The 26,873-nt window shown below is 36.9% G+C and overlaps 1 protein-coding gene across 1 annotated transcript in view; it reads left to right on the top strand.

Annotated features, from left to right (window-relative positions):
* LOC134531038 (uncharacterized) overlaps nucleotides 1–22,285 on the top strand; it is a 78,446-nt gene extending 56,161 nt beyond the window's left edge. The window contains exons 3-5 of the mRNA XM_063366530.1: nucleotides 6,273–6,419; nucleotides 13,653–13,793; nucleotides 18,869–22,285. Coding sequence (XP_063222600.1) covers nucleotides 6,273–6,419; nucleotides 13,653–13,793; nucleotides 18,869–18,942 — 362 coding nt within the window. The 3' untranslated portion in view covers nucleotides 18,943–22,285. The remainder of the gene's footprint in view (nucleotides 1–6,272; nucleotides 6,420–13,652; nucleotides 13,794–18,868) is intronic.
* Nucleotides 22,286–26,873: the final 4,588 nt, after the last annotated feature.

The following is a 26,873-nucleotide window of genomic DNA, read 5'->3' as shown; positions in this document are numbered from 1 at the left end:
GGAACACAATATGAGTGCACCAATCTGAAATAATACTTGAAACAGTTTTTGTCACCTAAAAAAAAAAGACCTAACGTTACAGAATATTTACTTTAGATGGTACCAGGCAACAACTGGGAAATTGTTCAGCAATCTCTCTAACCAACAAAAGTTTTTTTGTTCTTTAAAGCCAAAATATTAATTTTTTTTACTCATAACTTTCTCATTTCCACTGATATGACATCTTTATTCGCCTTTCTAATGGGAGTGATGATTATTATGCTGAAAAATAAATATTAAACTAGGTTTTCAATACAAGAGTCGGACCTTTGGTTGATTTTTGATTCAATAAAGGTAAATGCATTACGCTATGAACACGACCATCAACAGCTTACTAACCAGCATCGCGATAAACAACTGATTGCAAAACAACAACAGCAACAACAACTTGGAAAGTTGTTGTGAATAGTGTCAAAAGAAATCGGAACAAATACTGTTCCGGTTCTTTACGGCGAAAGTGAACGGGAAAGAATTTCCCATGGCACACCGAAATGATTTCATTGTCATTGATTTTCAGAGGAACTAATTCGGTGGCTTAACTTGCTACGACCAGTAAGCATCAACTGAAAAACTTTAAGCATACTCATTTATGTATTTTGAGGCGCGGCGAGAAAGCGTAATCGTCATGCGAGGAAGTTGATACCGCAGTGAGTACAGTAGGTTGGCATGTTCTGTACATAGCTGTAGTCTGAATGGTAGTTCTTGGCATGTCTGCTACCAACGAGTAATGGTGATGTATGCCGATGTGAATATTCTGCGCTGTTCGTCATCACTGACATTTTATTCGCCAAAAAAAACTGTAAAATACAGTCGATGTACACCCCACACCTTTGTTTACAGATAATAAACATGCAACCACAAAAGTATGTTAAAACTATTCAATACGTAGTATTAACTGGACTAAAAGCCTATTTAAAAGCACAAGACACGGATGTAAGGCTTTCCTCGTTGAAACTCGGATACGGAAAGTGATTAAAATTTTATAACCTCATAAAAAGTGCCAACTGCGCCCGCCACAACACGTCAATGACAGTTCTACTGGCGAGTAAGACGTTCAGTGCTGTATATATTGCCGGCGTAGAGTACCGCATGCCGACTCTATGTTGCACGGAGCACGCGGGCGCATGTCGCCGCTTGACGCTTGACGCCGTGCTTCCATGCATGCTGTGGCCAGCTTCACCGCCTGCTTGCACGTGGCGCCTCCATGTCGTGTGTCTGTGTTCCACAGGGCATCGGCAGCGCTGGACCTGGCTCGGTGCACGAGCGTATTGTCGCAGAGTGCCGTGGCCATGCCTCCATGTCAACAAATGTGTACTTTGGTCTGATGACTTGGACTGGAGGTTTTAGGGTCCAGAGTGATTGGACATAATATTTTTTTTTTTGGATTATGTACTGAGGTAGGGATACTATATTTGCAAATATTTCCGAAATTTTTGGCGTTCTCTGTTTTAGCCATTCTCAAGATAACGCCAAAACGTTGGGAAGCAATTGCAGATGCAGACGTGTCATTAGACCAGAAGACAAGATGTGTTTAACACAATTTCTAATGATTAAGTATGAAATTAAACTCTGCGTTGAGTGAATAATTGCTGTCATAAAATACTATATGAACATTGGAATTTTCGTATTTATAAGTTTATGCCAGGCGACCATAGACCTGTGTAAAAGTTTTCAAAATTTCAAGGAAGAGAGAGAAAAAATCCATTGCTTACCTGACTTTAAAAACTTAATAGTAGTGTGTAATTTAATAGATTATCTCATAAAAGTAACTTTTTAATCTCAGTCTCAGTTTTTGAGGTTCTCAAAAATAATGTCACTCGGGAGCAGCTTCCAATACAATTGAAAAAATCCCAGTAAAGTACAAATTTGTTCATCATTGCAGAGTTGTGTAATTTCATACCAATATATGTACATAATATAATATTTTTATATATATTTTAAAGTAATTATTTGAATAGTGTACCAGTTATTTAATACAATCCATTATTTCTTTTTTTAATGAAAATTTCTAAAATCTTTAATCACATGCTTTTTTACCATTCTGCATTATAAATATTAAAATTATTTGCACATATTTAATAAAATACTATATTAGTAAAATAGTAATTATGTGTTGTATACATAAAACAAGTTTAATAATAAACTTAAATTGCCTGGTTTGGATGCCTGCCTATCGGGATTCGAACAGGAACAGCAACTAGAATCAATCACCATAGGTCTGTGGCTTGTCATTCCATTTGACAGTTCCCGAACAACACAACACAGTTGCTATTAACATTTAACAATTGCGTCTGGGAACACAGACATGGCCAACTGAGAACTGTTTCATGCTACGAAATATGTTTTGTTGCCACAAAATACTTGTTAAAGCCAGGGCAATAAACTTTCACAGATGGGTCAGTAGCCCGTAGCAAAACGGTAGGAGTTGGCTGAGATTGTATTTTAGTTCTTCACGAAAAATTCTCCGACAACTCTTTAGAGCAAATTTATTAATGTCACGTTCATTTACAGGAGCTTATTAGGATCTTAAACTATATGGTTTCTGAAATTGTTCCATCATCCAAGATTACAATCTACACTATTATAGTTGCAAACAAAATCTTCTACCGCTCAATACATTGTCAGGCCACAAAATGGTGCTTGATCTAAGGGCTAGCCACCGCTGATACTGACCATCAAGGAAGACATATCACGTCATCTTAGCTTTTATTTCATAAATGACAAAACATTTCAGATTATATTTTATAATGCATCAAACTGCCACTCTTTGAATCAAATGTTCTAGAATTAATTATTAATTCCAGGATTTATACATAAATACACACGGGGTGCAAAGTAACATACATTACAGACGTAAGATAGAATTCGTCATATTAGGATAAAAGGTCAGTTGTCATATTATGTACCATTTCATGATAAATCACCTCCCGAAGTCTGTAACATAAGTTTCATTACATCCTTTAAGTATGTATGTGTGGGTATTTACATTCTGTGCAGGTATTATAGCAATATTATAAATCCTGGGAAGCTGCTTGGAGACACAGACATATGCCAAACCCTGTGTTTATAAAACTTAAATTCTTGAACACGTTTCAGGCACATGTCATGATATGTTTAAAAACAAACACATTATGTTGGTCTAAGAGAGAAATGTTAGTATACTAGAAAAAATTATAATAATTTATTTCATTTTCTTGTATCTAAAATAAAAAATATTAACTCTCACAAAACACTAATAATATACACAAACATACAATTAATTGTTTTTTTAATAATTGTAGTATTTTATTCCTTTTTCACTTCACATAGTATTTTTTTTCTAAGCGATATGTGAAAATCTGCTCAATCCTGTTATTATTTAAGGTTATAAGACCCAAAACCTACTTGGATTTTTAAAATATTTGTTTCAAGTGTAGAATTTTTTGAACCTTTTTTTCCTGTTTTAGGAACGACAGGTATTTAATTACACCATTTCAAGTCAAAATAACTTTTAACTTTTTGATATGTACTAACAAGTTCTAGACTTCAACCACAGGGGGTAATTATTAAATTAAATTATCTTTACGCTGGCAATTAAAACGCTCGTTGTAGTCACACCATTTCACTAATGTCAACTTGAGCATGATTCAAAAACCATGTATGTACAGCAACTGTATTACAACCTGTTTCTTAGTATTTCAAGAAATGTCGGAGACAAGTCTTCATATATGACTCTGTGTCTGAACATGTCACGGTTTATTGGTAGATCATTTTAAATGAATAAAGATATATTTTAATATTTTTACAGGAATATTCAGTAATAGTTATACACTGTAAAATGTTTTGCACATTTCACAAGGATTTATTTTATTAACCTTTTTACTAAACTATTGTATCATAAAACACTGTACAGTTTCTAAAACATAACTGTAAAGTAGTAAGATTATGTAGGTCCGAACGCAAAGGATTGAGAAATCGGATTTCAGATGCGTGACCTTTGACCCCTAACGTCACCTGTTCCCCCAAATTTCCCGAAAATTCCCCTATTTCCCACAAATTTCCTAGAAATTTCCGTTTTTGCCACAAAATTTCCCTATTCCCCCCCCTCCCCATTCCCCCTAAATTTTCCCATTTTCTCAATAAAATTTCCCTATAATTTTTTTCTATTCCACCATTATCTTAGTCACCACTCATATCCGCAAAGCGTTTTGGTATTCCTCATTACTCCACCAGATAACCCACCCAACAAAACTCTAGGGATATGGAATATGCTTTCTGATTGGTCAGTTCATGGATGAAATATTTGTTTCAGGGTTGTCCATTATATCGGTTAATATTATTTATAAATATTAGAGCTATGGTTTTGTATATCCCTGTACTGATATAGTGAATGAACATCTGTTGCCATCTTGGATTATGTCATTTCTGTACCATCTTGGAATCAATTTTCTAATGCTATATAATTCCACTTATTATGTAACCATCTTGTATTATGTAATTTCCATCCCTCATTTTGGTTTACACTATTTTCGGCCACCATATTCATTATTTAATTTCCAGCAGCCATCTTGTATTCAATTTTCTAACGCTCTACCGTGCCACTTATTATGTAGCCGTCTTGTATTATGTAATTTCCGTCCACCATCTTGGACTCTACAACTTCTGACAATTATAATTATGTTATCACACCTACCAACTGGAATCGATTGCCCCACTCCAATGTGTTGCACTTTTCATTACGATAACATCATCGAGTACCCACACACTCCTATGCGTTACACTTTTTTGTTATGGTTATATCGCCATAATGATTTCATCTGCTGGAGGCAGCTATATTAGATTTTTCATCATCACCTTTGACTTATGACATCACTGACATAATTTTGGACATCACCAGCATCATCTTAACCTATGACATCTTGGACTATGTCATCATTACCTTTGACCTCGGACATCACCGTCACCATCTTAAATTACATCATTTACTTCCACCATTTTGTATTACATCATTTATGCTCGTCATCTTGGACTATGTCATCAATACCATTTGACTTATGACATCACTGCTACCATCTTGGACTATGTAGTATTCGCCCATGACTTATCACATCACCACCATCTTGGATTACATCATCATAATTTTTTTACCATGACTTCTCCACCGACATCTTAGATTATGTCGTAATCAACTTTGACCTTTAACATAACCACCATGACATTTTCCTCTACATAGTCATCATGATTTTGCTCCTCCCATACCGCATATTTCCAAGATGTCATAAATCAATATGATGCTAGTATTAATGACATAGTCCAAGATTATGTCAGTGATGTCATAAGTCAAAGGTGATGATGAAAAAGCCAATATGGCTGCCTCCAGTAGATGAAATAAACATAACGATATAACCGTAAAAAATTGTAAAGCATAGGAGTGCGTGGGTACTCGATGATGTTATCATAACGAAAAGTGCAACACATAGGAGTGGAGCACTAGATTCCAGGGTTGTAGGTGTGATCACATAATTAAAATTGTCAGAAAGTTTTAGAGTCCAAGTTGGCGGACGAAAATTACATAATAAGTGGAATGATAGAGCATTAGAAAATTGAATCCAAGATGGTACAGAAATGACATAATCCAAGATGGCAGCAGATGTTCATTCACTATAGTAGTACAGGTATATACAAAACCATAGCTCTAATATTTATAAATAATATTAACCTATATAATGGACAACCCTGTAACAAATATTTTATGCATGAACTGACCAATCAGAAAGCATATTCCATATCCCTAGAGGTTTGTTGGGTGGGTTATCTGGTTGAGTAATGGGGAATACCAAAACGCTTTGCGGATATGAGTGGTGACTAAGATAATGGTGGAATAGGAAAAAATTGTAGGAAAATTTTATTGAGAAAATGGGAAAATTTAGGGCGGAATGGGGGAAATAGGGAAATTTTTTGGGGAAAACGGGAAATTTCGAGGAAATTTATGATAAATAGGGACATTTTGGGGGAGAGGGACGTCAGGAGTCAAAGGTCACGCATCCGAAATCCGAATCCTCAATCCTCTGCGCTCGGACCTACTTAATCTAACTACTCTGTAAGACCTACAATATGTAAGCACCACTGCACATGTATCATACGGTAATAAACGTGGACTGTGAGTGATAGTTGCAGGTTGACAGCGCGGTACTCGGGCGGCTTGTGATGTGGAGTGGCGAGCTGGTTGTAGAGTGGTTGCGTGTGTCCGGCAGTGCGCGGCAAGGACTGCAAGCAGGACCGCGACTGCGCCGGCCTGCAGAACACCACGTGCCAGGTGGACCCGCGCGACCAGAAGAGGCGCTGCCTGTGCTTCGACAAGAGCGGCCCGCAGAACGGCGCCTGCACGCACTCGCGCAAAGGTACGTGCGCGCCGCTACTCGCTCGTCGAGGCCAACAGAGAGAAACCATCTTGGCTTCAGGCTCCAGGCTGTGGAGCTGGTCAGTGATCGACAGCAGATGTTACCCAGAGATTAGGAAAGGATACAGATATCCGTCAGAAGTGAAGCGATTTTTTTCTGATTTTCACATACAAATATGGCGAGCCTTTTTTATATTTGTATTAGCTCTTCTAGCCAGATTTTATTAACGACTGCAGTTAAGCTGTTCGAATGAAAATTTGATCAACGTTTACTGGTTAATATGTTTATATATATATTTAAAGTCTAAAATAATAGTCATAATAGGTACATATGTAATACTATAAGTTGATATTGTTCTCCAATTTAACCTCCAATACAGGTACAGCTGATACATTTGTAAACAAACGGTCGCCATATTGGTATGTGTAGTACACTGAAGTCCCCCTCCCATTTTGGCTTCATCCCCTCGTCTAGAATCAGAGCTTATGCTCCATCTGTATATTTCTCTCATCTCTGATGATGCCAGCTTGCCCTGGAGCAGAAGCAATTGGTTCTCTGACTGGATCCTTTGTTATGGAGCAGCATAATTATTCCCAATAAATTAGAAAGGTTCAGTGAGGATGAGGGGTAAGGGAGGTGCCTGGCACAGAACACCTGCGCTCCCCATACAGTCAGGTTCATGCCGTGGTCGTTCACTGACTTGTTCCACAACTCCACAGCCTGGACCTTGTGCCCGTACGAACATTAACACATTACACATACTGAAATTTTTCCTTCGTTAAAGGTCTTCAATCTAGGATTTCGAGACCACGATCGTGTCGAATTATCGAATGTCAATTAAGTTTCAACGAGAACAATAATAAAAATTAATACATAGTAAAATGTATTAAAAACAAGTTGTAATAAGTTCCTCTATGAAAAGAAAATTTACACATGAGTTCTGGTATTCGTTCAAAAACGTTAAGAAAAAGTACCCGTTAACCTGCTAGAAAACAGAAAACACTATCCATAAATGAAAACCACAGTAAGGATAGACTCTGAGCAAACTAAAACGCCCGCAGCGCAGTCATGCAGCCTGGCACCTGGTCAACAGCCAGCATTCAACCTGAAAAAATTTATCTACGTGAGCGGCTCAATTGGTGCCAGATTACATAATGTGACATAACATAGATTCCGGATTAAACATCTTTCACTGAATACAATTGAGGAATGCTTGGAATAAATATTGACTTGTTTCTACAAGTACTTGTCCTTAGAAGTAATTGCTGTGAAGTATTGATATGGTGTTTTGAGAACGACTACAACTGTGATTATACTGTCCATAGATACCGTAATAATACTTTCCATAGATACTGTAATATTACTGTTCACATATACTGTAATGTGGTTTTTGAAAATCTCCTAATGTTTTATCCTTTCTTAACAAAGGCAAATTTTCTACAATTTTAAAAATTATGGTATACAAACTGTTTAACCAGCCTATCAGGCCTTCTTAAACATGAACAATGACGACTAGCTTACATGAAGTTGTTTTTAATGATATCTTTTTAGCATGTATTTTTGGGTTGTATACATATTTCAAGGCAATTTTCGCGCATTAAAATTTGGTATAGTAGCCTACGTATAACACACGAAACGATGCTCTTTCTTGACACATATTTTTATCAACTCTATTTTCAGTCTGACAGTTGCATATTCTCAATAAGTTCATAGCGAAAAACTGGTCAATGATTGGCCAGCCCAGTTATTTATCAGAGGAAGTGGTAGAAGCTTTTTGTTCGCGATCTAGTGGCGCGCTTCTGATCCTAGAGGTCCGTACAGCTGGGTGGTCTGTGGCTCTGCCAATGCCGTCTGCAACAGTCCAAACCTTTTGGCAGTCCGTGTGATGTGGGTGACGTTGCATGGCGTCACGGGGTAAACTGCCCTGTCTACCATTGCTACGTCAGAAACTTCTGACATCTAAAATTGTCACCAGAATACAGTAGATATAGAGTGCCTAAATAAGTATTTTTGTTACTTGTTTTCATGAATTGTAATTGAGTACGCAGCTACGTTTTGAATATTTAAATAGCTAGTGAAACTTTGTATGAGTTCCAGAATATGTATGTGCTGTGCTATCAAAGCACACAGGCTTGAAAAAAATAATAATAAAAAATTTCAAGTTGACCAATGATTTCGGACCTGGGAAATTTTTACCACTGTCCACACCATCCATGACATCAGATGGTCGCGTGGACCAATCAGAGATCAGTGTACGTCGGACACAATTCAGGGCATTTCTATTGTAGACGGGGCCCTTATGCTCCCCGAGTGTTTCATTTCAACCGAGGTCAAATGTCGAAGTTACCGAAACACAAGACGGCAGCCGGCCATTGACTCTCTCCATACTCCGTAGGTGAAACCTGCACCATACTTCCCTATTTTACACGCATTACATATTACACATTCTACACTGGCTCGAGAAGTTGCTGTCAAAGGCGGTAATTATTCATTTGAGTTGGGGGCTCCGTAATGTAGCATAAATTCAATGATATGTTAATCGGAACAATAATGTTTCCACTATATTATTTTTAAAATAAAAAAATTCCGTAATAAAAAAATTCCGTAATAAAAAAATTAAATACAAAAAGTAGCTAGAAAATAATGTAACCATATTGCATATAATAGTTCCTCCGGCACCTGGGTACGGGTCGAGATGCGAATGCCGGGGTCCGCTATTTTGGATGGTTATGTCACGACGGTCATCTTGGATGAACTTGGCATTGACCTTGACATTTAACTTTGGCCCTGGAGGCCATCTTAGTTTCCACCATTTTGTTTTCCAGAACGTTCCTCAGCTTGAATCCTGGAATTTTTAGCCATCTTGAAACCGAACTCCCCAATACCCGGATGTTGCACATTTCGTTATGGTTACAACACCATCGAGCGTCCCGCTGCTGTATGTTGCTCTTCTTCATTATGGTTAAACATTCTGCCATTTTTAATTCTGCCATTTAGATTTATGATATTAATTCCGCCATTTTAAAGTATGACGTCATGTCCACCATCTTGAAAATACATAAAATTACGAAGAAATTCGGAAACAATATAATAAAATTATCTTTATTATAAAATATTAATAAATTTTAAATAAAAAACGCACATACACAAAAATAGTAATCCTTCCTCTCCACGAAGGTTACTAACAGACTGAAAAGCAGCCCCCCCCCCCCCCCCCCCCGGTCTCATACACCCCTTCATGAAAATATTGTATCAGCCAGTTTTATGTCAAGAAGGCAATCTTGGCCAGCATTTAGAAAATCTCTAAATAAAACCCAAGACATTTGGTAAATTTCAAAAATTATTTTAAAATGTACTCTTTAATATAATGATCTATTTCAGACTATGGTTCAATCCCTAGCCGAATCGAAGGATAATTTAGGTTAAAAAATGTTTATTTGATTATATTACACTTGAATTTACCATTAAATTTATTGGTTTGAACGTTAAAACAAAATATTTCTAAAAAAAATATTATTATATAAATTATACAGTACAACAATTATAAAAACAAGCAAGCTATTAAAGACTTTAGTTTATCGATTTCCTGCTCCTTCTACCCAATAATTAAAGCGAGGTGGGAAGCTCTATTCATGACTTGACGTAGGATAATCCATTTCTTCGTTTAAGAATTTTCTCCATCAAATACGTATCGGGATACATCGTAGGCTGATTCTCTTCGGCATAGAAGCCACGAAGAAGGGGCACGTGGTGCAAATCGTCGAGGTAGTAGGTCCTAGACTCCGATTCATGAACGTGGGTCACACGGAAAAGTTAGAGACTTCAATTCCCAGTAAAACCTATGTCGAAGACACCTTTTGCTTGGAGATCTGCACAATGTTGCCGACGTTAGCTTTACGGTTTCGTGGATCTTTATTCTTCATGCTGTAAAACACGTTTATAAACAGGTGATCGTCCTTTACGTCTTTGGGCTTTATTTTCGTAGTAGAATGCACAGTGGAATTGAATTCGCTTACTAGTTCTAGTCACTTCTAATTTCTATTCGCTGTGAACTGTCGCCACATATAAGTTCTAAAAGTTCTGTTAAATTTCTCGACTACGGAGGCTTTGATATTAATAAATCTAGAGTAGTGTTTGATTTTATACTAGGCTTTCATCAAAGCCTTGAAGGTCGAACTTTAGATTTCTAGGCCGAGATCCATTTGTAGGTGTGACGGCACACGTTCATCGCACAAAATGTCGGTCATGGCTTGGTTACATCAGTTGCTATTTTTCAATTTCAGGTCTGGCCCAAGCAAACTTACTGTACACATCGATGACTGTCCGCATGTACTTGAAGCTCTTGTTCATTCGGGAATATCGTATCATTTCTTACCCTTCAGAAATCCTCGAAACCTAGCTCTGCATCCAACAACAGACACACCGCCTCTGATTGGCCAAACAGCCCAGCCAACCAGAAATGAAGAGGCCACTGATTGGCCAGCACTCCCAGCTAATCACAGAAGCCCAGCTCCGATTGGCCAAACCAACAGGCCAACCAGAAGAAAGAAAGACTGTCATTGCCCCACAGCTGCAGCCGATCGGGAAACACTTCCAACTCGGGTAAGAGTATTTAAAGGAAGAACAACTTGTAATAACTTCAGTAGGTAACTGCTCCCTGATGATGGTGACTGCAACGTCGACCGAAACATCGGTGATATCTTCGCCTTCTACGCGGCCACAACCCAGATACCAAGCAACTCCAGACAATGGTTGCGAAAACCTGAGATCTTTACTAAACAACATGCTACACAAGTTTTCGCCAATATTCCCGCCAGGATATAAACTGGTTGAAGTGCCACAAAGTATCATTTACCTTCCAGTCATCGCGAAGTGCGCACACGAATTCGTCGTCAGAATCATTGACAAGCGAGGATGTTTGGTGAATTTTCGAAAGGAATAAATAACACTTCGTTTACACTTGAAGCGATTGGCATAACATTTGTGAGACCAGACAGTTATAATAGAAATTTTATTGGCATGTAAAGACTAATTTTTTCCCCTGATGTAGGTGCATTAACAACTGATAGAGTTAAAATTTATTCACAGTTATAGACAAGTTACAAACAAATGTGGAAGATGAAATACCCAAAATGGAAGACCCGAAATTTTTGAGGACATCATTACAAATATGGAGCATGAACACCTGCTTGGGCCATACGTGCTATCATCTGAAGTACGCATCGCTGTACAACACCAAGAAATCTGAACTATACCTTCGCAGTCATTTCTACATATAAGAAACAAGCTGAAATGGCAAATTGTAGACATCCAGCTATAATGGATATAATCTGCAATAGTATTCTGCACTTAATCTAATGCATTACAATTGTATTAAATGGTGTCGAGGTAGACCAGAAGAGAGATTTGAGGGTGAGACGCTCCGTATTCTATAACTGCCAAATACGTAATGTAAAATATTTTCAAACAGTGAAAGCTACCCGAACGTTGGCATGAACTTAGACTTTGAAAATCGAAGATATCTGCTTGCATATCAAATGTATACCAAGTTCCAGCAAGCTTACTATGGTCACGGGCAGTCGTCGATACCGAGTCCTGACAGTTTCAAAAACAAGTCTCCGTTAATGGTGTTTGATGTTTCCAAACTGATCATCGAATAAATTCAAACATAATCGGCTATAGGATTTAATATTGACGAGCGGAAATATTCTACCAAAAACTTGTGCATTTTTTCCGATACTTCACTTGCATCGAAGAATTGTCGAGACAAGTTTGTTAAAATTCCCTCATAAATACCGATGCGTTTGCTAGTTTAATTTAGTTAAGACCGAGTATTGCTAGCGTCAATAATACTGCAAACTACAAGGTTTCCAGAGCCAAAATGGATTATTGCTCAAGGAGATTGCTACCACCTACATATTAAGACGATGGCAGAACTCGAACTCGCAGCTTCCAGCCTCTGTATTCTCGGAACTACTAGAAGAAAAAGCAAGAGGACCTACGAATGTCTATGCAAATATTTTAGTAATTTGCTTGTTTTTGTACTTGAAGTAGTGTAGAAATTATGTAAATTTATTTGTTTGAAATTTGTTATGTTATTTCTCGAACCTGTCACTTTTATGGTAAATTGAGGTGATAGTTAATCAAATAAATATTTTTAACCTTAAAAATATTTTTGAATCGTCCAGGGATCGAACCAAAGACTGAAATAGATCATTATATAATAAGTATATTTAATGATTTTTTTTTTAAGTTTTTCCAAATTTCTAGGTTAAAATTTACAGATTTTCTAAATGGCGGCCAATATTGCCACCATTACATCATAGTAGCTGAAGGAATATCTGCGTTGCCATTAGTGGCGGGGGTCAGTCTGTCTCAATGGAAGAATGATTAATTTTTTTTTGCCCTCGCCAGGTTTTATTAAATGACTCAATTATGTAAGTGTTTTTTTATTTAAATTTAATTAAAATTGTAGTTAAAATATTTTTTTATAATTTTTTAAAAAATCAGATTTTCTAAATTAATATTTTGCGGATTTTCTAGATGGCGGACTTAACATCATACTTTAAATTTTTTCTGACATGATGTCATTCAAAATGATGGAAGTGACATCATAATTCAAAAAAAGCAGAATTCAAAATAGCAGAAATAAAAATGGCGGAATGTTCTACTGTAATGAAAGAGTGCAACACACAGGAGTAGAGCGCTCGATTGTGTCACCGTAACTAGAATGTTGATAACCTGGGAGTGAGGCGCTCGATTCCAAGTTGACTGGAAGTTCTAGAATTCAATTTGGCGGAAAGTTATAAAAAAAACAAAATGGCGGAAATTCATATAATATAAAATGGGAAAAAGTTATAGAAAAAATGACGGAATCCAATATGCCAGCCGGGGTCAAATTCAAATGTCAAGGCCAATGCCATCAAAATTGGCCGCCGTTACGTCACTATCACAGATGGCGGACCTAGGCGTTGGAGGAACTATTATATACTACTACTAACTTTGATATATTTTTGCATAAATATTTTCAAAATTAAACATATTTTATATAATCGAAAAGTTTGGCACTATTAAATGACAAGTTATAAATAATTTATAATAATGAATTAGTTATGGTAGTACTAGTAGTAACGTATTCAGATGCAACTGACATGCGTCTGCCTGTGGTAAGGACCGGCCTCTGTCGCCTGGGTGCAGGGTAGGTACCTGCAGGGACTCGGTGCGCTGTTGCAGGGCCCAAGGCGCCGTGCAGCGCCGACCAGGAGTGCATCAGGAACGCCGTGTGCGTGCCGCACAACGCCTCGTCGACCGTCAGCCAGAAGCTGTGCCAGTGCCGCGGCTTCTACGACGAGGAGGACCACGAGTGTGACGGCGGTGCGTCCCCGCGCATCGACCGCCATGACTGCTCGCGAGCTTGACGTAGGGGTCGCCACAGGGGCGCGATGAGACGAGGGTGGAGCATTGACGGAATGAACGGGCGGGGAAGATGGGACCACCCCGAGGAAACCCAGTCGCTCACAGCAACGTTTGTCACGCTTCCACGCGCGAATATCTCCAGGTTTGACCCCGCCGTTAGTCGAAGCTTATATAATCTTACCTTCTGAATAGTTTATAAAATTCTGCAATTAGCGAAAAACCAATTACTCCACACAGCACGACAATAAAATAAAAGAGAAGGTATCAATACCAACTCGTTAATAATGTACCTATTGTGCTTAAATACAACTATGCGTATACATAAATATGCTTATTAAACACAATTATGCTTAGACATAACTATGCTTATTATACACAACTATGCTTATACGCAACTTTGCTTATACACAACTATAATTACTTAATGCGAACAAGTCTTCGTTTTTTTTTACATTTACCGTAAAGACAGTTAGTAAAATTCTTACATGGAATCGTACTGGGGAGGTTGTCTTTAGTGTCGACTCTCGCTTTTCACCTACTGCATCCTCGTCTCCGGGACCGCCGAGCGCAGACGCGCTCCAACACAATAACTCCTGATTAATGGCGGTCCAAGTGCTAATGTATCGTGGCAACACAGTTAACGTATGAAGGTTAAGTGGTTTTGGATTTTTAAGTATGTACTTCTTTTTCAAGTCAACCCCCCCCCCCCCCCCACCCCCTAGAGTGATTCATTTTCAGTAGTTCATGACAACACATGAATTGCCAAATAACTCATGGGAAAGCTTCCAGCCCACCACGCACACGATATACAAAGTAAATATGTCTTAGCTTCATTATCTTACCTTCTCTTCTGGCCCGAGTTCACACATCACGTCTCGTCACTTACTCGGCAATTCTACGCGCACCTTAAACATGCCTTAAACGCGTGTGTGGGCTTTAATTCAAATTATTACTCTAAATGTTCAGCGGGAGTGATATTGCGCAAAGAGATAAAGTTTCGTTTATATAACAGCACTAAGTACCTAAATATGCAAGATTCCAATAGTGATTGGTTCTAATCAACTTAATATTTCTAAAGAGTATTTTTACAGCAGTTTAAATTTAGTCATTAATTATTTTTGTGTTTAACAGTAATAAAAATTACGCATGGGAACAAAATTGTTGTTGCATTCGTAAAAGCACGTTTTCTTAACTTTTTTGGGAGCGCTAAATACATATCTGAATTTATTTTTCCTCAGTAGCTACAGTTTTCTTATAAATAGTTTTTATCACTTTCTTGTACAGTATTCAAAAATTTTACCATTACTTTAAATTAAAATTTTGCGATATTTTGAAAACCAGCGTGATGTTATTTTGTTCATTTATACACAAAACATGAAATAGCATTGATATACGAATACAGTTTCGAAATGGAAAAAAAAAAACTAAATAAACTTATTTTGAGAATAAATATAATTTAAAACACTGCCACTTGAATAATCAGATACAATTTTCAATATTAGCACTACTTTGTGGACTTGCTGAAGTCAATCTCGTTTGATAATCCAGCAGTAATCTGCCATCATATCCCTGTCCATCACCCTTTCTATCTCTCATCCATTGTCTCAATGCTAAGAGCTCCAAGGTTTTCGGGGGATTTACCAGGATGACTATTCGAGAACTGCATCGTAATGCTCATGGTGCATTCAGGATCGCGAAATGCCAGTAGCAACTTTTGAACCAAAACTTCACAGTTTTCTCATTTTTTGTTATCAAGGAAGTTCTTCATAACGGCTACAAAATACATCCATGCTGCTTTCTTCTTCTTATACATCTTCATGACATTTTCCTTGTAACGTACAAGGGTGACAATTTGAGGTCCATCAAACACACCAGCTTTTATTTTCTCAAATGGCACATCAAGAAAACCAGAAACAGTGTACTGGAAACTACCACATTCATTATTAAATGTCTTTACAAATTTCTTCATCAAACAAGCTTCATGTGAAGCGGAGGAAGACGATTCTGTCTCAGCAAACAATAGCTTCATTCACATATTTGGAATCCCTATTTCCAGAGTTTTACGTTTGGCCCACTGATTCTGTCTCCAATATTTCTCCCGAGCAATAGTATCCCATATGCACACGAGGCAAGTATTTCTTGAATCCTTTCTGTTGCCCAAGGAGCAAGTTAATCATTTTAATACCCACACAAATGACGCAGTAATAGTCATAACACTTTAGTAAGTTGATTGTTCATTTGATATTGTTTTCTTCTCTTTAAATATACTGAGTGGCCAATTGTAACTGTTCCATAAATATTCTCATTGTGTGATACAACAAATTCGAGATTGCGCTTAGAGCTATCAAGAAAGAGGCGCCGTTATGTTGAACAATACAAGGTAACAAACGTTTTTCGTCCTCGAAAGACACAAAACCATTGAAAATGGGAAATCGGGAGTGTGTTGGAGTGGTCGTATTTCTGATAGAATACTGAGGTATAATATACCATGCCACGTTTTCTTGCCAATGCACTTAGTATTGGTTAGGCATAAATAGCAGTCACTGCTGTGGTCTTTCGGTTCACGCCAAACCATGGGAACACTAATAGGCGTGCAGTAATGTTTTCATTTTGTCCAGTCACGAGGTGTTTCCTCATTGTTATGTTATACAATATGCGGCGCCCATTTCTTGTCTTGATCGCCTGGTGGCACTTCAAAATAAGCACGACTGACAAAATAATTAATGCATCGCCTTTGACGTTTAAGTGTGTAGGTAACAGTTACATATACAAGAGAAGGCATCGTGACTATTTAAATATTTCTGACGAATTAAAAAAGCCATGATCCAGTCTAAAACAATAGTAATTTATTTTTATATTAAAAATATTTAGCATATTATTAATTTTTATTGATATTATATTAATTTTTTGTATTAATTTTTATAAAAGTGTGTTCTTTTATTCTTTAATTATCTTATAGCTATTCTGAATCAAAATTCATCGTAAAATAAACAATGTGCAAAAATAAAGAAAATCATATCGCATATAAAATAAATAATGTACAAGAAAACTGATTTCATATTTGGATTCAGTCATGCCTAAATTCATAGAAACAGTTCAAAAATCTCTTCAAAAAGAAAACAGCAAAAATTTGTTTCCCTGTTAGTTAAAAAATTTCTTCTGATTATTTTTATTTCGGCTTTAGATATAACATCACATACCAGTGGCTCATTGGATACATCTAATCTGCCTTTTTTTAATAAAAGTTTATCATTGCAACAACCTTTACGGTTGAATAAGATATGAACACGACTTTGGAGGTCACGATAATATCTGCACTAGCATAAGCGTCTAATATTTCTGGTGAAATAATATTAATTTTTTTCTTAACAGCGATTCTCTTACATCAATACTCAAAACCACACTGAAACGTTTTTATAACATTTCGCAATTAGACTTTTAAGTTTTAAACTATTAGTCAATTTTATTGTCAAAACATTGTAGATTATCTTCCCGATGACAATTTTCTTTGTCTGTATTTTTCCCTTCAATGATAGTTTAAAATAAATATGTTTCTGATCCTCTAAAGTAGTCAGAAACCCTGATGTCTAAACTGAAAAATTTCAGTTATGTAATGCTGTCAGTTCTTGTTTTGGTTGGGTCGCTAAATGTTAAAAACTGGGTCTTAAGCAGGAGACCTCTGCAGGACCAAAGTGGGACCCTTGTGGAATAAAAAGTTGCCCTTTGTGTAACCAAAAACTCATCTCTGTAGAATAAAAAATAATCCTCTGTGAGACTAAAACACTTTAAACAATGTATCCAATAAATATGACATGCCAAGTTGGGGTGCAGAGCAGTGTGGTATAGTGTGGATGCAGGTAAGTGTGTGGTGTGGTGTTGAGGCAAGTATTGCGGTATATTGTTTAGGCACGTATGTGTCCATTCATACATCATGTATGCAGTGTGGTGTTGGGGCAAGTATTGTGCGTATTGCCCAGGCAAGCATGTGTGTGGTGCGGTGTGCAGGCATATATCATGTATGCAGTGTGCTGTTGAGGCAAGTATTGTGTGGTGTATTGTGCAGGAACGTGTGTGCGTGGTGTGGTGTGCAGGCATATATAATGTATGCAGTGTGGTGTTGAGGCAAGTATTGTGTGTATTGTCCAGGCAAGCATGTGTGTGGTGCGGTGTGCAGGCATATATAATGTATGCAGTGTGGTATTGAGGCAAGTATTGTGTGGTGTATTGTGCAGGAACGTGTGTGCGTGGTGTGGTGTGCAGGCATATATCATGTATGCAGTGTGGTGTTGAGGCAAGTATAGTGAGTATTGTCCAGGCAAGCATGTGTGTGGTGCGGTGTGCAGGCATATAGTATAATGTATGTATGCAGTGTGCTGTTGAGGCAAGTATTGTGTGGTGTATTGTGGAGGAACGTGTGTGCGTGGTGTGGTGTGCAGGCATATATCATATATGCAGTGTGGTGTTGGGGCAAGTACTGTGTGTATTGCCCAGGCAAGCATGTGTGTGGTGCGGTGTGCAGGCATATAGTATAATGTATGTATGGAGTGTGCTGTTGAGGCAAGTATTGTGTGGTGTATTGTGGAGGAACGTGTGTGCGTGGTGTGGTGTGCAGGCATATATCATATATGCAGTGTGGTGTTGGGGCAAGTACTGTGTGTATTGCCCAGGCAAGCATGTGTGTGGTGCGGTGTGCAGGCATATATCATGTATGCAGTGTGCTGTTGAGGCAAGTATTGTGTGGTGTATTGTGCAGGAACGTGTGTGCGTGGTGTGGTGTGCAGGCATATATAATGTATGCAGTGTGGTGTTGAGGCAAGTATTGTGTGTATTGTCCAGGCAAGCATGTGTGTGGTGCGGTGTGCAGGCATACATCATGTATGCTGTGTGGTGTTGAGGCAAGTATTGTGTGGTGTATTGTACAGGAACGTGTGTGCGTGGTGTGGTGTGCAGGCATACATCATATATGCAGTGTGGTGTTGAGTCAAGTATTGCGTGTATTGCCCAGGCAAGCATGTGTGTGGTGCGGTGTGCAGGCAGGATGATGGGCTTCGCGCCGGCGTGCCTCGCTGTCACGGCCCTGGTGGTCGCCTACCACGCGTGGCTCTAGAGGCGGCGCTGCCACGTGGAGAACAACACGCTCTCTCCGGACTAACAACAAATAGAAGACATATTCCTCTCTCTTTGTTGCTGCGCTTACTTCCAGATCGTTTCAGAGTTTCGCGGCAGCTCCCTGCGTGTTTTGGTGGCATAGCTGACGGTGCTTTGTAGCATTCTTGATGGCGTACGTACTACTTCACCACGAAGTTAAATTTTTTAGAATTTTAAATGTGAAAGTGCATCGTTAACTTTTAAACGAACAAAATCACTTCATTTGTAAACATTCTTTTTTAAAGTCATAACTTTCGTTAGAATGTAAAAATTTCACCTAGTAACTATCAGCTATGCTTCTAACTAATTTTCATTTACAAATAATATGTCAAAGTTATAATCCTTTAAAATTTTCTTAATTTTACCTGAGCCATAAGTACATTTAAATATGTGTAAAAATGTATAGTAGGTGTGGTGTATAAATGTTGTATGTCTATCCAGATATTACTTATCATGCTATTTATGAATGTTATTGACTATTCTTAAGATATATTCGCTTTATATTTGCATGACATGCTGCAGTTACCTGTAAAAATAAATTACATTTTAATGCAATTTTTTAACACAATGAAATTTTTATACGACATTTAGTATTCTTTGTAATACTGGAATAGTTCAATAAACATATTAAAATATAAAACCTTGTTTTCGAGAAGATAAGTATAGGCACTTTCAAATAACTTCATTCCAATCTACATTCATAATATTGTTAAAACATTGAATAAAATGAGAACAAATAATTTACAACTTATTAAGAATTAAGGATTTTCCTTAGCAGTCTCTTTTATTCTTAAAAAGCTGCTATGCAACATTTTGAAATGTATATTAAAATATTTTATGTTAATTTTAATAGACTAATATAAAAACACTAACTTATCTTTCTATTGAAGTTATATTTTGTGTATAATATTTCTGTTAATATACATGAGAATAAATACACAAAATTATTATGAAGACGTAAATAAATTTATTATGACTTGTTAACGTACTTTAGATTAGTTAGCGGTAGGAACTCGTTGGCTGTGCTTGCAATGATAATATGAGATTGTTAAGAATCTATCTATAAAACCGCACTTTCCCAGGAATCAAGTAATCGACAATATCCAAAACATACAATAAACATTAATGGATCAGTTATATTGCATAAAATCACCTATAAAATCAATATTTTGGTAGTCGCCATTTATTTGAGTTATTAATTAATGTAGAGTTATAAGTAACAAGTGTTTTTTATTCACATCTATAAAAAAACGTAGACACCATCACGCAGATCTATGACATACTATTCGCAGGTCATTTAAAGTTCTCTTTGTGAAGGTTAGAAATCGTTAACCTTAAAATATTCTTCCGTTACCCTCTTTCGGCATTATATTACTGAAATATTATTATTAGAAGTGGATATTACAGGTCCGGAAAGGATAGCCCAATCAACTGACTAGAGTGTTATTTGTTACCTAATGTTTGCTGTATTCGTTAAGTTACAATAATTTAATTGTTTGTCTACAAATTAATCACTCCTTACCATAATTTATTATCCCCATTGGAGCTCGGCTGGACAGTGGCTCTCTCTACTGCTTATATCTTACCGGGCACCACTGTATCAGCACCCTGCCTGCACTACTCACTCGTCCGCCGCACACACAACACCCGGATGCACCACGAGGCCTGTCGCTCGCCGTATCGCTCACCAAGGGGCCACCAACTCTTCACTCCACTGCTCTCACAGGTGTCCCCACAGCCTCTCTCTCTCCCACTACTCGCCGCAGGCCGTCCTCCGTCTTAACTACCTGCCAGGTCCCAGCCTGGGAAGGTCTCGTAGCCCTCTCGTAGTGTCGCGTCATCAGAGTCGACCTAACATTCGAAGCCTCGAGAACAATGGTGTCCTAGTTACGCCACTTCACGCAGTCGGGGCTCTGAGAAACACTCGAGAGATAGGAAGAGAGGCGCCGCTCCTTATCGGATTCCCGCAGAGGGACGGGTGCCAATGTCCTGAAGGGAAGACATCCCCTTGAACGCCCTGCTGGCTGGCGCGCCAAGTCGACTGGCCCGCCTCACTGCACCACCTCTAGTATCCCCGTAACAATATCATAGAGTAAAAACTTCTTGATGTGATTCAAAGCGCAGACATTTTTAAGATCGTGAATTCTGCACTCTTGGTTTTGGTCTCATGTACAATTTGGCGCAGATGAAGACACAGAACAAATATTCATCACTGCATGCGTTATATCTTTACACATGAAATAATACGCCCCATCAGACCTCGTGTAGATGCGCTAGTAATTGGGAACCTCGAAGGGGATGAACAACCAAGAGAGCATGTCTTTCTTCATTTACATAAGTTAGAAACTCTCTGGAGCCTTTCAAATTAAATGCGCTATTATTTTTAAAAAAATTTATTCTTTCAACTGCTTCTACACTTGCAATCTCGGACTATAATTGTGACACTACGTGAATATTTAACTTACGTGATATGTATATTAGCAATATCTGACTTTTGGGGCATCACGTCAAATTGGTAACACGAAACAACTTTTGTCGGAAAAAATTATTCCTGGAGACACTTTATTGTGACAGTGCGCGTAATGATCTACTGCATCTTACGCCCGATTAGATCAGCCTCAATACGAGCAGAAATTAAGTGTTGCCTACTCTTCAGAAAGAAAAAAAGATATTCTGGTTAATTGTGTTAGTGTCAGAGTGTTGTAATTATTTAAATAAAGTTATAAAAATGCGTTTCAAAAGTACACACGTATGGTTGGTTCTGTTAACCAAAACTCGTCAATTTTCGTTTAAACACAATTCTACATCGCATTCAAAAATTTATCGCATTTTAGTCTCTCTTTAGTTATATGTAATTTAAAACTAAAGTACAATAATCTATTATTCATATGACAGACGAATATATTTATTATTAATACAAAATACGTGAGTTTCATATACATAAACTTTGAGTTAAAAAAAATGAAAAACCCGCTTTTATCATTGAATAAACTAAAAATAAAATTCAAATTTAAATTTATTCACCAACAGCCAAATAATGCACCACAGCTCTAACTAAAAACGTGGGGTTCTCGATATCGTTTGTCTTAAATTTTCTATCAGTATTAACAATATGATTTGTAATAGATTTATATCACTAACTTTAGGATAACTTATAGTCAATGCGAAAATTTTAGAATATAGAAAATTCGAAAATTTTAGGATAAAGACATTACGAAAATGAATATATGAGCTTTATAAAAAAATTAACTTAAATTAGTAATTGGGTCTTCCAGGTGCGCAAATCTGTAGGATTCGCAAGTGGGGCCTGTGGAAATTCGCTGTATTGGGGGGGGGGGGTGGTGTTTGTCTGTGGCCCTATAATTTTGCACGTGGGGTTAACCGACACGTCATATCTGGATGCAGTACCCATATGCTGAACACTGCCCATGTTTTGGCCTAAATGCATACAATAAATAGAAAACTGTAAAATATACAAAAAGTTTTTCGTAATACATATTTCTGACATTAAAAACGTTTCACAGTCACGCTTTTGCAAATGAAAGCAAGCCCCCTTTAGTGAGGGGCTTCTTAATTCCAGGGTGCCCGGGGCCCCTGCCCCCTCTACCCCCGGATCAACGCCCAGAGGGTGATTGATATCATTTGTCTTAAACTTTTATCACTTATTATTAATATAGTCGTTTTAAAAATGAAAGATAAGAGCACCCCACGTTTTCAGTTATGCAGAGTGGTACATTTAATTGGCTGTTGGACAAATAACTTAAATTTAAATTTTATTTTTTTTAATTTTTAGTTTATTCAACGGTGAAAGCGAGGTTTTCAGTTTTTTAAACTATAAGTTTATTTTTATCTTTTAGTATCAAAATAAAATAACAATATTTAATTTTAGTAATTGAAACAAATTAAAAATACTAAATATGAGTGATTAAAGTATTTATTTGTTAAAATGAACTTAAAATTAGTCATTAATGATCACATAATCTAGTCTTTTCAGATAATGCGTCAGCATTACATGGAAATTTTTTTATTATTTTAGAGCAATCACGTTCTTCTACTTGGAGACCATCCAATGACAATACGCGACTAAGAGTTACATAAGCCAGCCCGGCGGCAAAGAGACGCGATCCCAAATAAACAACTGCATATTCTACAGTGCAGTCTTGCATTTTATGCACGGTAGATACCCAACTTAGTTTTAATGGCACCGTTCGCCTTTCAGCAGTACCATAGTTGTATTTCGCTGTAAACTGAAGAACTATTAGTTTAATTATATGTACACCATCTGTGCCGAAATCAACACGGACTGATGGAATGTCCGTATCATACACTTGATCGCGCCGGAAGAATGGCCAGATAATTTCAGATATAATATCCATATTGTCATTAACTAACCCCGAGTACATTTTCCACCATAACCCAAGCTAAAAAAAAAACACTCTAAATTGTAAAGAATAAATTTTTTTAATTTTCGAAATTTAGGGTCTTCCCCTTTCCTCCCGCGGCAAATTTTTTCACCATGACCCGACCTTTTGTATCAAAAACATTCCAAATTGAAAAAGCATTGATTTTTTTATTTAATTTTCCAAATCTTGGGTCTTTTAACCCCTCCCCCCCCCCCCTTCGGAGTACAGTCGATCACGGGGGGAATTCCCACCATAACCTGACCACATGTGGATACACAAAAAGCATGGTTATTACCCATAGCTCGAAATTAGGTTTTTTTTATCCCCTGACCCCCCCCCCCCAACACCCCCTTAACACTAAGGTCTTAAGTTATCAGAATATTGTAGTGTCAGAGGTTCTTTATATTTATGCAAAATTTCAGCACATTCAGACGTCAAAAGTTGGGTAAAAATTGAATGGAAAGACTTTATTCATTCATACATACAGATCAAGCTAATAAAAGCGTGGTAACAACATCGAATATAAACCTATACTTAGCCACTGCCACAATTTAAAGTGACCAAATTTTTTTTTTAATATTTAGTCTTGATTTTTATGCCATTGCCGGTGAAATTATTGCTAATTTTTATACACAACAAGCTCCCAGGACTGTATATTTTCTCTGACGTTCAAAGATAATTTTCGCAATCATAAACAACAACAATATCATATCTCCCATCACAATGAGAAACTGGTTAGTTTTCTAACAAATAAAATAAATATTTATTTTGTTATTGATTCCAAATGCATTGCTAAATCACCAAACTTTAACTAATGACAGGACTGAGTCTTTTAAACCAACAAAGCTTACAGATGAAGCTTCTTATCTCTCTAATTAGGTGAAACAATGTAGCTTCAGCAGATTATCTCGTCGAAACCATGTCTATAATGGGCTGCTTCTGCTAAGGTAAATATGTTGTTGTTAATACCACAGCCCTAGCGCAGTGTGAACCTATCCACTCTCTTCTCACGGATATCTTATCACATACCCAAACAGAGGCCAAAGTAGTAGCCAGAGATATGTATATCATGTATGAACACGTCTGTGATTTTTAGCACTGATTCAGAATCAATGTGGTAAGAAACTTCACTGACAATGTTTTATTAATAATATTATTCATGTACATAATTGTTTGTCATAAATGTTATCTTTCGAAAGGTAATTAATGTATTTCATAAATAAAAATTTGAACTAAACCAGAATTGTGTTACCCTAAATTCAATTTTAAAGTATATTTTACTTTCAGAAAAAAATATATAGGTAATATCACAAAAAAAAGTTAAAATGTTGATAACAAATATATGTATGGGATGTATCTTCTCATCAGCGAAGATCGTTTATACGGTTTTTTAAATTTATAAGTTAGTCATATTTCTTGAATAATATTTATATTATATATTTTAGTTTAAAATTTTGTCATTTAAATTTATATTGATGTTGTGTATGGCATAATAAATATTTATAAATATTTAGCGTTATAGAGATATTCACCTGGGTGAAATTACTAAGATTTAAAAATTAATTATCTATCCCCGAAATACTTTAAATCCCAAACCCCCCAAGGTTTTGGCTTGGAAGATAAGGAAAGGCGAAAGCTTAATGTACTTGATTTAACTCCAATTTGGGTATAGAATTTTTGACAGTTACATCAAAAATAAATTGCTACCCAGTTGAAATTTTAAAACTTCGCTATATTTTCTGGACAGTAAAAATGACATTAATAAAAATTATAAAAACTTTAAAAAGTAAACTTAGAAATAAATAAAAAATAAATATATTGTATTTTCATTTAATGTATCGTGCTCAATAATATCTGTTCAAAATATGTCTATCATAATCAGCTTAAGCAGTATAATTGTGAGGCTCCAGGCACAGAATTAGCTGAGGTGCAATATTAGATTCCGCCATTTTGTTAATGTAAACATTATACATTTATTGGGTTTGAACCCAATTCCAACTTAATCCAAATTGAAATAAATCCCTTATAATTACCTCAAATATGTATATTATGAGCGGGAAAGTATTGTGTTATTTGAAAATTTCTGTTAAACTTCAGAGAGATCATTTCCCAAAGAAAAGGGCAATTTTCCACGGATAAGTGTCATTGTCCACAAAATACCCCATAAAAAGACATGAATTTTACCTTAAACTTTGGCACAAAAAGAAATCAAAAGGTGCTTACTTAATTGAGTTCGTAGTCTCGGTTCGATCCCGACGAGAGACTTATTTAGTTTTTATAATTTAATAAAAAATTATAATTAATAATAAATAAATTAAGGTCACATACGGCGGAAGTTTGGGGTTCCATCCTCGAAAAATGCACTCTTAAAAATATGGTGACATATCCTACCTCTCCGATGTCCACAAGAAGACTAACGCCCCACTTCCTATAAGAAGGCGTTTATCATTCTCGCCGTTATGTCGTCACAGCAACCATATTGACCCACATATTAGTTTCTCTTGTCGTTTGCTAGAGTGGGCTAGTGTCTTTCGCCATCTTGGTTCGCTTTTTATGCGCTACAGTGCAATAGTGCCGATCACCAGGTAGTCAGGCATGATTGTGGCTGCCATCTTGTCAGCCCTCTAAACAGCAAAATTACAAATTATTTTAAAATTTACCTTTTAGTAAGTTTACTAACTTTATTTACTTCGGTTCTTAGTTTGATCTCTAGTCAGTGTAAAACGTAAATAATGTTTAAAATGCATATTATAAATGTATTGTATTAAACACTACCTCACATACTGAATTTAGACTGATACCATTAAAGTCAGGGTTCAGGTTTCATCTCTAGGCGAGATTACGTACGTACTTCATCACGCCAGACAATCAAAATTCTATTTTTCTACAAGTATACCCACTCATTACACATAGTGTTTTGCATAATAATCAAGCAAACTACTGTGCAGTATATTTTTTCATTGAGAATAGTCTAATTGTTCTCAGTTTAAAGCGAACCATATGCATAAGTGTCCATCCGCTACCTTTTTCCTGGTATTCTTCCCCTTCTAAGAATTATTTTTTTTCAATGCTGAAGTTTACATGCTTCTTTGCGTCGTGTGAAAAGTAAGAGTAGTATTCATCGTATCGAATGCTCGTTTGCAAGTCTCTTCATTAAGCGACTTAAGTTTACAATAAGTTCATTTAAGTCACACTTACATACTTCAAGGTAAGATATATTTCTCTAATACTTCTTCAAACTGATGCAACAGAAAAGTGCAAAGTTTTTTTTTTTTTTTGTTGTTGTTGTGATTAAGTAATAATATGTTTCTGACACCCAAGAAATACAGACGAAATGCCAGGACGAATCCATTTTCATTTGGTCTCACCGCAGTGAGAAGAGTGCGGGCCATGAAGAAGTGGAGGCCGCTTGCTGCGGGCCCGTCCTGCTGCTGGGTCAGTGCGCGCGAGTCTCCAGCCCAGTCTGCAGAGCAGAATGCAGTGTTGG

Source organism: Bacillus rossius, chromosome 3, assembly GCF_032445375.1.
Source record: "Bacillus rossius redtenbacheri isolate Brsri chromosome 3, Brsri_v3, whole genome shotgun sequence".
Classification (NCBI taxonomy): Eukaryota; Metazoa; Arthropoda; class Insecta; order Phasmatodea; family Bacillidae; genus Bacillus; species Bacillus rossius.
This window is presented reverse-complemented; position numbering and strand designations above follow the sequence as displayed.